General features: G+C 50.2%; 3 protein-coding genes across 3 annotated transcripts in view; 1 reads left to right on the forward strand and 2 right to left on the reverse strand.

Annotated features, from left to right (window-relative positions):
* Nucleotides 1-291: 291 nt before the first annotated feature.
* On the forward strand, nucleotides 292-1,338 carry ENH_00034860 (hypothetical protein, conserved; the record flags this gene model as incomplete). The annotated part of the gene is made up of 3 exons (XM_013580352.1): nucleotides 292-430; nucleotides 654-690; nucleotides 1,230-1,338. Coding segments are annotated over 3 exons (285 nt in total), but the record flags the coding sequence as incomplete, so codon positions are not given.
* A 2,696-nt stretch (nucleotides 1,339-4,034) lies between these two features.
* On the reverse strand, nucleotides 4,035-7,157 carry ENH_00034870 (hypothetical protein, conserved; the record flags this gene model as incomplete). Its single annotated transcript, XM_013580353.1, has 1 exon — nucleotides 4,035-7,157. The coding sequence occupies one exon, from the start codon at nucleotides 7,155-7,157 to the stop codon at nucleotides 4,035-4,037; it is 3,123 nt and encodes a 1,040-aa protein (XP_013435807.1).
* A 4,422-nt stretch (nucleotides 7,158-11,579) lies between these two features.
* The window catches only part of ENH_00034880 (hypothetical protein), a gene marked incomplete at both ends in the record, with an annotated part of 1,904 nt that continues 983 nt past the window's right edge, over nucleotides 11,580-12,500 (reverse strand). Inside the window, 3 exons of the mRNA XM_013580354.1 lie at nucleotides 11,580-11,606; nucleotides 11,849-12,160; nucleotides 12,385-12,456. Of these exons, the coding sequence (XP_013435808.1) occupies nucleotides 11,580-11,606; nucleotides 11,849-12,160; nucleotides 12,385-12,456 (411 nt within the window). The remainder of the gene's footprint in view (nucleotides 11,607-11,848; nucleotides 12,161-12,384; nucleotides 12,457-12,500) is intronic.

Below are 12,500 nucleotides of genomic sequence, written 5' to 3' on the forward strand. Positions count from 1 at the left end.
CCGGTTGGGGGTTGGGGTTTGGGGTGGGGTTCAGGGTTTGGGGTTTAGAGCTCGGGGTTTAGGGTTTGGGGTTCAGGGATAAGGGTTTAGGGTTCGGAGTTTAGGGTTTAGGGTTTAGGGTTTGGGGTTTAGGGTTTGGGGTTTGGGTAAGGGTTCAGGGTTTGCGGTTTAAGGTTTGGGGTTTAGGGCTTGGGTTTAGGGTTTGGGGCTCAGGGTTTAGGATTTGGCGTTCGCGGTTTAGGGTTTAGGGTTTAGGGTTTAGGGTTTAGGGTTTGGGGTTTGCGGCTGCAGACGTACTATCGAAAGGCCTTTGCGGAAAGCGAGGGTTTTTGGCAAAGCCACAAAACTGTAATTGAGGCAAAAGGCAGGGGGGGAGTTCGAGGGACAATTCCCAAGGGTTTTCCTTACATTCACGTCGACTTTTCCCTCGGTAAACCCTAAACCCTAAACCCTAAACCCTAAACCCTAAACCCTAAGCCCTAGCACTGGCTCTTAGGGCGTGCGGGAGCCCCGCGGCGGAGGGCCTCAAGCGGCACAGGGGCTGGGAAGCAGGCTCGCGGGCCCTGTGGGGCCGAAATAAGGGTTTAGGGTTTAGGGTTTAGGGTTTAGGGTTTAGGGTTTAGGGTTTAGGGTTTAGGGTTTGGGGTGTGCAGAGGATGGCTTGGCGCACGTTATTGACGACGGCGAAGAGTTCAGCAGCACTTTTGGCTTGGAGGTCTTTTTAGGGATTTTGGAAAAAGAAAAAACAGAAAGACCCTTCAGAGACATGAGGCAAACCCTAAACCCTAAACCCTAAACCCTAGCCCTGCATTCAACGCTTTAATAATAGAAACCACAAAGCCTTTTTAGTAAACCCTCATTTAAACCCTAAACCCTTATTTTTTAAACCCATTTTTAACTTCAAACCCTTGGTTAGCAAGGCCTGTATAGACGCTAAACCCTCGTTTCTTAAACCCTAAACCCTCACTGAAGTCCTAAACCCTTATTTGGAAAAACCTCATTCAAACCCCAAACCCTAGCTGTGGCTAAAGTCATAAACCCTAGAATTTAAGACCCCCAAACCCTCAGCCCTGTAGACAAGTCTCTGCTAAACCCTAAACCCTAAACCCTAGAGAATCTTTAAGAAGACCCGACGCAAAAGTTCAGCTCTAAACACTGCGCATGCGGGGCCCAGGGTCTAGGGTTTAGGGTTTAGGGTTTAGGGTTTAGGGTTTAGGGTTTGTGTGCAGGCTCTACAAAGAAAACTGTGAACGCCTCAAACGCGAATATGCCCCTTTTGACTGGTTTCAGCTGCAGCAGCAGACAGAGTCCATGGGGGCCCCCAATGGCCCCACTTAGGGTACTGTAGGGGCCCCTTGGGGGCCTTTAGGGGCCCCTGGGGGCCCTTGGGGGCCCCTTGGGCCCCTAAGAGGCCCCTTGGGGCCCCCAAGGACCAATTAGGGGCCCTTAGGGGCCCCAAAAGGATTATTTGGGGCCCCCACTGTCACCTTAAGGACTCCCAAAGGCATATTGGGGGCCCCCGAGGGGCCCCCGAGTACCCCCAAGGGGCCCCTAAAGGCCCCCTAATTAGCCCTTGGGGGCCCCAAGGGGGCCCTTGGGGGCCCCTAATTGGTTTTTGGGGGCCCCATGAGTGGCTTTTAGGAATTCTAAATGCGCTTTTGGGGAATGGGATTTGCTGCAGTAACAGGGGGGCCCCCGGGGCCAAAAGTGGGCCCTTGGGGGCCCTTGATGTGTTCTTGGGGGCCCCTTGGGGGCCCCCAATTGGGGGCCCCCAGGTACCCACCATAGTGGCTTTCCAGTGTAGCTGCAGAGCCCCCTCAGTACCCAGTAGGGGCCCTCTAAGGGAGCTAGAAGGGGCCCCTTAGGGCGTCTGGGGGCCCCCTAGGCACTGGGGGCCCCCCCGGAGAACCCTTGGGGCCCCCTGGGGGCCCCTCTGGGGGCCCCTTAGGGGGCCCCCGAGTACCCAGTAGGGGCCCTTTGTAGGGCCTAGAAGGGGCCCTGTAGTGCCATTTGGGCATCCCCAAGTAGTGGGGGCCCCCTTCGCACGGGGGGCCCCTCTTAGTACCCAGTAAAGGCCCTAGGGGCCCCTAGAGGCCCCAAGAGGCTCTTTGAAGGTATTAATGGGACCCCTAAGACTTTCATTTTTTTGAGGGGCCCCTTTTCTTCTAGACCCCCTCCAGTACCCACCAGGGCCTCCCTAGGGGGCCCCTGATGTGTACTTGAAGGGGCCCCCCTGGGGGGCCCCCAAGGAGGCCCCCAAGAGGGGCCCCTTCTGGGTCCTGCAGGTGGGACTTTTTGGATTTGTTTGAGGGTTTTTGATTGAAGAAAAAGGAGAAGACAAAAGAAGTTAAGAAAGAAGGGAAAAAGAATTAAAAGAAAATTAGAAAAAGAGATTTATTTATTTTTTGTTTGGGGGCCCCCGTGGGGTTAAAGGCCATACAAAAGGCGCATATGACTTTAAGTAATTAAAATTAAATTAATTTAAATCAAAACTTTTTATTTTTTTTGTTTGACAACAAAAAAGCTTTCGGAATATAAAAGATTAAAATAAATTAAAATAGATTGAAATCGAAGGTTTGTTTTCTTATTTGACAAGAAATGGACTTTAAGGAAATGAAATAAATGAAAATAAAACTTTTCTTTATTTGGCATTTCAAACAAGCGGAGCCGTTTGTAAAGAAAATTTATTTTTAATCTATTTTTTATTAATTATTTTTAAGCCTTTTTGGGAGAAATATATTAATTTCGAGAGCTTGGATGTTCATTTTTTTTAATTCTTGAATTATAATTCAAGATAATAATTCTTTTTTCTTTTATTTTGTTCTTTTTTTATTTTCTGGAAAAGAAAGAAAATTGAAAAGTCAATTGAGCGGCATTTCAGGATGGCGCAGGTGTACATACACCCCAAATTTTCAAAAATGTTGTCAATTGGATTTCTCTTTTGCTCTTTTTTTCATTTTGATTTTATTTCTCTTTCACTTTTTTCATTTTAATTCATTTTTCTTTTACCTTTTCATTTTAATTAATTTAATTTAATTTATTTCTTAAACAGCAACTGATTCATTTATTAGTGGTTCTTTGTGTCGGTTGCTGCGGTGTACGTACACCGCAGCGCTGCAGCAAGTGCAGCAAGGGCTTCTTTTTCTTTTCCATTTCGTTTTTTTGTTTATTAATTTCCATTTAATTCATTATTTAATGTTTTATTTTCCCCATTGAATTCATTTATTTGCTCTGCTGCCTTAATGTTGCCTCTGCTGCGCAGCTTCACTCTTGCTGCTGCTGCTGCCGTCGCTACTGCTGCTGCTGCTGCTATTTGTACTACTTCAACTGCTGCTGCAGCTACTGCTGCTGCTGCTTCTGCTGCTGCTGCTTCTGCTGCTGCTGCTTCTGCTGCTGCTGCTTCTGCTGCTGCTGCTGTTCTCTGTGCACCTGTTTGGGAAGTGAATAAGTCAGTAGGCACCGGAGGGCCCTCGCCCTCCCCGGAAAACAGCCCTCGCAGCCCTAGCAGCAGCAGCAGCAGCAGCATGCTGCTGCTGCTGCTGCTGCTGCTGCTGCTGTGGGGCTGTAATTGCTGCAGCCGCTTGGCTTGGGGGGGCTTCGGGCCCGCCTTTTAGGCGCAAAGTTTGTTTGGAGATAAATGCATTTCTTTGAATTTATTTTTATTTTAATTTAATTCATTTGTTACAAAGAAGCAACAATTACACGTTACCTGCTGCTGCTGAGGTGTACAGACACCTGAGCAGCATGTACATACACTCGACCTGCTGCCGCAGCTCCTGCTGCAGCTCCTGCTGCAGCTCCTGCTGCAGCTCCTGCTGCAGCTCCTGCTGCAGCTCCTGCTGCAGCTCCTGCTGCAGGTCTTGCTGCAGGTCTTGCTGCAGCTCCTGCTGCAGTCCCTGTTGCAGCTCCTGCTGCTGTTTTTGTTGCTACTTCTGCTGCTGTCCTTGCTGTTGCTGATACTGTACCTGTGGCTGCTGCAGTTGCTGCTGCTGCTGCTGCTGCTGCTGCAGCGGCTTCCGGGCTGCCCCTAAGCCTCAGAGAGCAGCCAGGGGAAAGTGCTGCAGCAAATCCGCAAAGAAGGGAGGCAGCAGCAGCTGCTGCTGCGCGCTGCTGCACTGCAGCGCCAAATCAGCAGCAAGCAGCTGCCGCTCTCCCGAGCGCTCCTTGAGGGCCCTCAGAAGAGCTTCTCCTTGGGGCTGCATGCGGAGAGCAGCAAAAGAAATGGGGCACTTTGCTGCTGCTGCTGCTGCTGCTGCTGCTGCTGCTGCTGCTGTGCCCTCAGCAGGAGCAGCAGCAAGGGAACGCACAAGAATTGCGCTGTCTGCTGATGCTGCTGCTGCCGTTGTTGGCTCGGTCGCTGCCGTTGCTGCTGCTGCTGCTGCTGCTGCTGCAGGCTCAGCAGCAGCAACCTGCTGCTGCTGCTGCGTCGCAGCAGCAAGCTGCATGTCCCAAAGCTTCCGCTCTATGGTGTACAGCTGCAGCGACTTTGCTGCTAGCTGCTGCGCCTGCTGCAGCACATCACGGACAGCAGCAGCAGCAGCAGCAACGGCTTGCTGCTCCGCGCGCAGCAGCAGCAGGTCCTGCTGCTGCAGCTCAGCCTCTTCCTGCTGCCATTCCAGCACCTGCTCCTCCCCCTGCTGCTGCTGCTCCTGCTGCTGCTGCTGCTGCTGCTGCTGCTGCTGTGTGCTGCTTGGCCCCTGGTGGCTGCTGCTGCGCAGCGCCGACTTCTCGTGGGAGAGCATGCGCAGCTGCGCCTGCATTTGCTGCTGCTGCTGCTGCTGCTGCAGGTCTTCTGCTCTGCTGCGCTGCAGCAAAGACATGAGAGACACCAGCTGCTGCTGCAGCTGCTGCTCTCCTTTCACAAAAACAGCAATTAGTGCTTCTGTGGCTCTGCGCTTCCTCAGCATTGCTTCCTCCATCAGGCGCGAAGCCTCAGCCACCAGCTTGCTGCTGCTGCTGCTGCTGCTGCTGCTGCTGCTGCTGCTGCTGCTGTCGCTGGGGATGCCGCCGGCGTTGATGTCGTTGACTTCCTTCTCGAGGCTGATAGTGGTGTCGCTCTCTTCGTCAAGGCTGCTGCTGCTGCTGCTGCTGCTGCTGCTGCTGCTGCTGCTGCTGCTGCTGAGGCCACCGAGGTGCTGCTGCAAGGACATTGGCAGCTCCCCCAGCAGCAGGGCCTCTCGAATAGATCGTCTGTGTTGCTGCAGCAGCTCTTGCTGCTGCCGCTGCCGTGACTCCTCCTCCTGCTGCTGCTCCTGCTGCTCCTGCTGCTGCGGTTGCTCCTGCTGCTCCTGCTGCTCTTGCTGCTCGTGCTGCTCGTGCTGCTCCTGTTGCTCGTGCTGCTGCCGCTGCTGCTGCTGCTGCTGCTGATGCTCCTGCTGCTGCTGTTCCTGCTGCTGTTCCTGCTGCTGCTCCTGTTGCTTTTCTTCGTCCTTGGGCTGATCCTTTGCCTGCTGCTGCTGCTGCTGCTGCTGCTGCTGCTGCTCCTCCCCCTGTTGGCTTTGCCCGTCCAAGTTCGTTCTACGCCATCTTGTGTGTCCGTGCTCATGAGCTCGCTGCTGCTGCTGCTGCTGCTGCTGCGGCTGCTGCTGCTGCTGCGGCTGCTGCTGCTGCTGCTGCGGCTGCTCCTGCGGCTGCTCCTGCGACTGCTGCTGCTGCTGCTGCTGCTGCTGCTGCTGCGGCTGCTCCTGCGGCTGCTCCTGCGACTGCTGCTGCTGCTGCTGAGGCTGCTGCTGCGGCTGCTGCTGCTGCTGCTGCGGCTGCTGCTGCTGCTGTACGGTGCTGTGGCTGTCATTTGTGCCTTGTGGATTTTGCTGCAGCTGCGTTTCGGTTGACGGCCTAGGCGCGTTTGCTGCTGCTTCTGCTGCAGTTGCTGCTGTTTGATCTTGAGCAGCTGCTAATGAAGTAGCTGCTGCAGTGTTTTCTGCTGCTGCTGCGGCTGCTGCTGTTTCTTGGTTCGCTGCTACATCTGCTGCTGCAGCAGGTACTGCTGCTGGTGCCGCCTCTGCAGCAGCAGCAAGGCGCCTGAGCTGCGTCTCATCGAGCAGCAACTCGCTAAGCTGCTGCTGCTGCTGCTGCTGCTGCAGCTCCTGCAGCAGCAAACCGTACGCCTGCTGCTGCTGCACCACTCCCTTTCGCAGCGACAGGTATTCTGCTGCTGCATCAACGACGAGGCTGGCCATAAAGTTGCTGTTGGAGCCGAAGGTGGCAGCAGCAGCAGTTGCTGCTGCTGCTGCTGCGGCTGCTGCTTGCTGCTCGTTCTGCTGCTGCTGCTGCTGCTGCTGCTGCTGGTACTGCTTCTGCCTGGCCATCCAGGCTTGGTGCAGCAGCTGCTGCTTCTGCGCCGGCTGCTGCAGCAAGTAGTCCTTGACAGCAGCAGCAAGGCTGCTGGGGCCCCCCAGCAGCAGCCCTGCGTCTTCTGCTGCTTCGAAGGCCGCCAAGCAGCGTTTTGCTGCTGCTGCTGCTGCTGCTGCTGCTGGCAAAGGAGACAAACTCCAGCAGAGAGCTCCCATTATTAAGAGACAAAGAGACCCCAAAACGAAGGCCCAGCAAACCTGCTGCCGGTGGCTTTTGACGTAGGCTGCTGGCTGCTGCTGCTGCTGCTGCTGCCACTGCCGCTGCTGCTGCTGCTGCTGCTGCGTGCTGCCGTGCAGCAGCGCGCCCTCGCGGCCCCGGGGGTGAGACAGGGACCCCAGAGAGCCCCCGTTGCTGCTGCTGCTGCTGCTGCTGCTGCTGCTGCTGCTGACGCCTCCAAAGGTCTCAACTCTGTGGGTCCCGAACCCCAGAGCGAACAGCACCTGCTTCCACCAGCTGCTGCTGCTGCTGCTGCTGCTGCTGCTGCTGCTGCTGGGGGCATTTTGGGTGTAAGGAGGGTTCAGGTCCCCTGTGGGGTTTTGGGGCCCCTTGAGGTTTGCTGCTGCTTCGTCGGGGGTTTGGGGGTTTCCCGCTGCAGCAGGCTTGGCCCCCTTGGCCCCCGCTGCTGCTGCTGCTGCTGCTGCTGCTGCTGCTGCTGCAGTGGTTGAGCCGGGAGTGGAAGCAGCAGTTGCTTCCGAAGAAGGATATAAAGGAGTCAGGGGCTCTTCTTCATAAAGAGATTCTGCTCCTGTGCTTTTTTGCTGCTTCAAGTGAGGGTTTGCTGCTGCTGCTGCAGTGCAGGCCATTGTGGCGCAGCAAGGCGAAGAAAATGAGGGTTTAGGGTTTAGGGTTTAGGGTTTGGGGGCGCGAGGCGCTGCCGGAACGAGGGTTTAGGGTTTAGGGTTTAGGGTTTGGGAGCCAAACTTCAAAGCAAAACCACAAACGACATCGTGCGGGGTGACCTCTGGTTGCCAGTGGGCGGTTTAGGGTTTAGGGTTTACAGTTGAGGGTTTAGGGTTTAGGGTTTAGCCCTGCTATGGACAGTACCTTTATTTGCAAAGAAACCTTTTCAAATAAAAAGAGGCTGAGAGTTTGGCTCTGCAGCTCAGGGTCTAGGGTTTAGGGCTTAGGTTTTAGGGTTTAGGGTTTAGGGTTTGCTGCAGCAGACCGCTGCAGCTGCAGCGGCGACCGCCGCCTGACTTGATGCTGTCTATTCCTCCCTAAACCCCAAACCCTAAACCCTAAACCCTAAACCCTTGGCAATAAATTACACCAAATGATTTTTCTGTTGCAAGTTTCTCGTTGTCAACTGCCGTTTCAAACCCTAAACCCTAAACCCTAAACCCTAAACCCTCAAGGTGACCCTGCTGCCCCACACCTGACCACTGCAAAACCCAACTCATGCCCAACCCAACTCTAAACCCTAAACCCTAAACCCTAAACCCTAAACCCTAAATTCTAAACACTAAGTGGGAGAGCTATTTGCAAACGCTGTAGCGAAACAGAGTGAGTGCACTCTGAGCAGAAACCCTAAACCCTAAACACTAAACCCTAAACCCTAAACCCTTGAAACTGATAGAAAACTTACTTAATGACTTTTAAATGCATTGCTCAAGGGAATAAGCAAGAACTCTTTCTCCAGGGTTTAGGGTTTAGGGTTTGGGGTTTGGAGTCTCCGCGCCGTAACCATAAACCCTGAGACCTAAATCGTAAACCCTAAAAAACCTAAACCATAAACCATAAACCCTGACCTCTACACCCTAAACCCTAAACCCTAAACCCTAAACCCTAAACCCTAAACCCTAAACTCTAAACTCCAAAGCCTGAAACCGCCGCGCGAGGAAGTCTGAGGTGTACATACACCCCGAACGTGCACTGCTGACGCCCCTGGGCCGCCATTTCTTTGAAATATATTTTCTTTTAAAACAGAAAGGGTTAAGGGTTTAGGGTTTAGGGTTTAGGGTTTAGGGTTTAGGGCTTGGGCGTAACTGCTGCTGCGGCCTCTAGGAAGGCAGCAGAGGAAGCTGCGGCGCCAAAACCTAAACCCTAAACCCTAAACCCTAAACCCTAAACCCTAAACCCTAAACCCTAAACGCTAAACTCTTAACTTTAAGATAAACTGGATCTTCAATTCCCTCGCAGCTGCTGCATCTACTAGCTGTAGTTATCTGCAGCTAGCCACAGCTAGCCACGGCTAGCCACGGCTAGCTACAGCTAGCTACAGCTAGCTACAGCTAGCTACAGCTAGCTACAGCTAGCTACAGGCAGCTACAGGTAGCTACAGCTAGCTGCAGCTAGCTACGGCTAGCTACAGCTAGCTAGAGGTGGTTACAGCTAGCTGCAGCTGCAGCTAGCTGCAGCTGAGCACAGCTAGCTTGAACTAGTCAGACGGCTAGCTGCTACGGCTAGCAGCAGCTAGCTGCAGCTCGGCAGACGAGTTTAGTTAGCTGTGGCTAGCTTAGCAGCTAGCTACAGCTAGTTGCAGCTAGCCAGCTAGCCACAGCTTAATTTAGCTGGCTAGCTGCAGCAAACTGCAGCTAGCTAGCTATAGCTAACTCACGGCTGGGCCCAGCTAGCTAGCTCCAGTTAGCTAGCAGCAGCTAGCTAGCTATAGCTACCGTGCTGCTGTTAATTAGCTGCAGATGGCTTGCTGCTGCTAGCCAGCTGCAGCTGCTAGCTAGCTGCTGCTGCTAGCTAGCTGCTGCTGCTAGCTAGCTGCAGCTAGCTAGCTGCCTCCAGCTTGCTGCTGCTAGCTAGCTGCAGCTAACTAGCAGCAGCAAGCCATAAGGGAACGCAGCTAGCTAGCTGCAGCTAGCCACAACTACGCCTAGCTAGCTAGCCACCGCTCAGCATAGCTAGCTAGCCGCAGCAAGCTAGCTAGCTAGCTGCAGCTAGCTAGCTGCAGCTAGCCAAAACCCTAGCTGATTCAGCGCTTGAGGGTTTTAGAAAAAAGTTGAGTAAAAAATAAAATAAATGATAAAAAGTAAAAAGTAAATTGAAAATAATAATGAATTTAAAAAGTAAAAATAAAAATGCAAATAAATAAAATCAAAATGAATAAACAAAACGCAAATCGACAGCTAGAAGTGCCTTTGCATCTGCCAGTGGACAAACGCCAACTAAACCCTAAACCCTAGACCCTAAACCCTAAACCCTAAACCCTAAACCCTAAAGCCTAGACTCTAAGCCTCGAATCTTAGGACCTCGAAAGCAAACTTGTTTTGGAGCAAAATGACGGTAATGAAGGCCGTATTGGCTGCTGCTGTTGCTGCTGCTGCAGCTGCTGCAGCTGCTGCAGCTGCTGCTGCTGTTGAGGCTGCTGCTGCTGCCACTGCTACTGCTGCTGCCGTTGCTGCCGCTGCCACTGCTGCTGCTGTTGCTGCTGCTTTTGTGGCTGCTGCTGCTGTCCAGCAGCAACAGCAAAACCCTAGCGACCCTCAACCCTAAACCCCAAACCCTAAACCCTAAACCCTAAACCCTTAAAGGGCTTTAGTCGCCTGTGAAAAAACAGCAGCAGAAGAGAAAAACATAAGAAGGATAATAAATAAAAGAAACAAAGAATAAAAGCAAAAACGAATAAACATAAAAATAAATAAAATGCCAAAAAAGAAAAACAATGATTTCATAAAAAAGAAATAAAGAGATAAAAAAGACAAATAAAAGGAGAAGAAGAAATAAAAAACAAATAAAACAAAAAAGAAAAATAAAATAAAAAACAAAAAGTGAAATTACCTCATAAAAGTATTTTATACTTCTCTGCTGTTGGCACATGGTGCAGCAGCAAAGAACCATCAGCAGCAAGAGCAGCAAATAGCCAAACGTCGCAGCTAGACCAGCAAAGCCCGCACAAGCTATCCTGCAGCAGCAGCAGCAGCAGCAGCAGCAGCAGCAGGAGGTGGGGCGGGGCTGCAGCAGCAGCAGCAGCAGCAGCAGCAAGTGGGGCGGGGCTGCAGCAGCAGCAGCAGGCGCAGAGCGAGCAGCAGCGAAGACGCTGCAGCAGCAGCAGCAGCAGCAGCTAGGTTTATGCGCCTCTTTGCCCTTTTTTTGTTTCTTTTTGTCTCTTTTTCTTTCTTTATTTTATTTCTGTTTATTTATTTAATTTGTTTTATTAATTTATTTCTTTTAATTATTTTAATTATTTTAATTATTTTATTCTTTTTGTTCCTCATGCCCTTCAGCTTCATTTCTTTCAACCGGGACCCCCCCAGCTTGAATTGGAACGGATTTTGGTGGAATTTGGATCAATTTGACGATTAAAAGGATTTAATTAATTATTTTTGGATTATTATTTAATTATTTTGATTATTTTGGATTATTTTGAACCTTTTTTTGCGCTTTTTGGACCTTTTTTGACCTACATCGCTCGTCTCGTCGACGCAGATGAGTCTGTCTTTGGGCTGCTGAGGTGTACATACACCCGACGCGTCCTCCACCCACTGCAGCTTGACGCTGCCGTCGGTGCCTGTGGAAGAATAAATGGAGAATAATTAATTAAAATAAATAAATAAAAGAATAATTCGTCAAAACAAACAAATTAATTCATTAATATCGCAAATTCACCGAAAAATTCCAACAACTGCAAGCAGTTTGAGCCGCCTCGAGTAACCCTACGGCTTAGGGTTTAGGGTTTAGGGTTTAGGGTTTAGGGTTTAGGGTTTGGCGTGCCCGCGGTGAGCAGCAGCTGGTCGTGGAAGGGGTTAAAAGCCACGTGAGAAATCCAGTGAGAATGAACATCTCTCAGAATCTGCAAACATTAAAGTAAATAAATAAATAAATAAATAAATAAATAAATAAATAAATAAATAAATAAATAATCGGTAATAAATAAATAAATAAAATAATTAATTGGTAATAAGTAAATAAATAGATGATAAATAATAATAAGCAAATGAATAAAGAAATGATAATAAATAATAAACGAATAAAATAAAATACAAATAAATAATGAAGTAACGAATAATAATGAATTAATGAATAATAAATAAACAAATAAACAAATAAATAAATAAATAAATAAATAAATAAATAAATAAATAATAAATGCAGTTAGCTAATAAATAAATAAAAGAATAAAAATAAATTTTAAGTAAAACAACAAATGGAATAAAATAAAACATATTGTCAAAATAAGATTAAAAACAAATAATTGAAATAAAAAACAAATAAATAAATTCAAAAATTAAAAACTAAAAACTCTAAATTAATAAATTGTAAACTTCTAAATCCTCTCAGCTGGCGCTCTGCTCCACAGCCGCCTAAGCCCTAAACCCTAAACCCTAAACCCTCAATCCTAAACCCTAAACCCTAAATCCTAAACCCTAAACCCTAAACCATAAATCCTAAACCCTAAACCCTGAAAAAGATGACTAGAAACCATCAAAAAGGATAATAAACCTGAGAGGCTGCTGCATTTTTGTCAAATATCAAAACCTAAAAGCTCCATCAGTTCCCCCAAACCCTAAACCCTAAACCCTAAACCCTAAACCCTAAACCCTACTTTGACGGGCTGCTGCATCTTTCTCAAATCCCAAAACCTCAAAGCTCCATCAGTTCCTCCTGAAAGACAAGAGAAGCTTAAAGAAGGATTGAAAGCAGCAGCAGCAGCAGCAGCAGCAGCGCCGTGGGGGTCTTCGCAGCCGCCGACGCAGCCCGCAGCAGCCCCGTTGCTGCTGCTGCTGCTGCTGCTGCTGCTGCTGCTGCTGCTGCTGCTGCTGGCTAGGCGCAGGTCCCACAGAGACAGGAGACCTCCCCTGCTGCCGCCAGTGTGCAGCAAAGAGGGGCAGCTGCTGCGGCTGTGAGCCGTCAGTATCTGCAGCAGCAGCAGCAGCAGCAGCAGCAGCAGCAGCAGCAGCAGCAGCAGCAGCAGCAAAAGCCGCGCGGACAGCAAACTTGAAGGATAATTCTTCGTAAGTTCAAGAGGCGCTGCTGGCTGCTGTTTTCTGGTGGCCTTCGTCTAAACCCTAAACCCTCAGCCCCAAACCCTAAACCCTAAACCCTAAACCCTAAACCCTAAACCCTAAACCCTAGGCTCACCAGATTTGAGTCGTGAGGGCTCCAGGCTGCAGCCTCGCAAGTCTGCTGCTGCTGCTGCAGCAGCGCAATTGGCTGTATAGACAAAGACAGAATAATAAACCCTAAACCCTAAACCC

This window comes from Eimeria necatrix, genomic scaffold (assembly GCF_000499385.1).
Source record: "Eimeria necatrix Houghton genomic scaffold, Enh_scaff254, whole genome shotgun sequence".
Taxonomy (NCBI): Eukaryota; Apicomplexa; class Conoidasida; order Eucoccidiorida; family Eimeriidae; genus Eimeria; species Eimeria necatrix.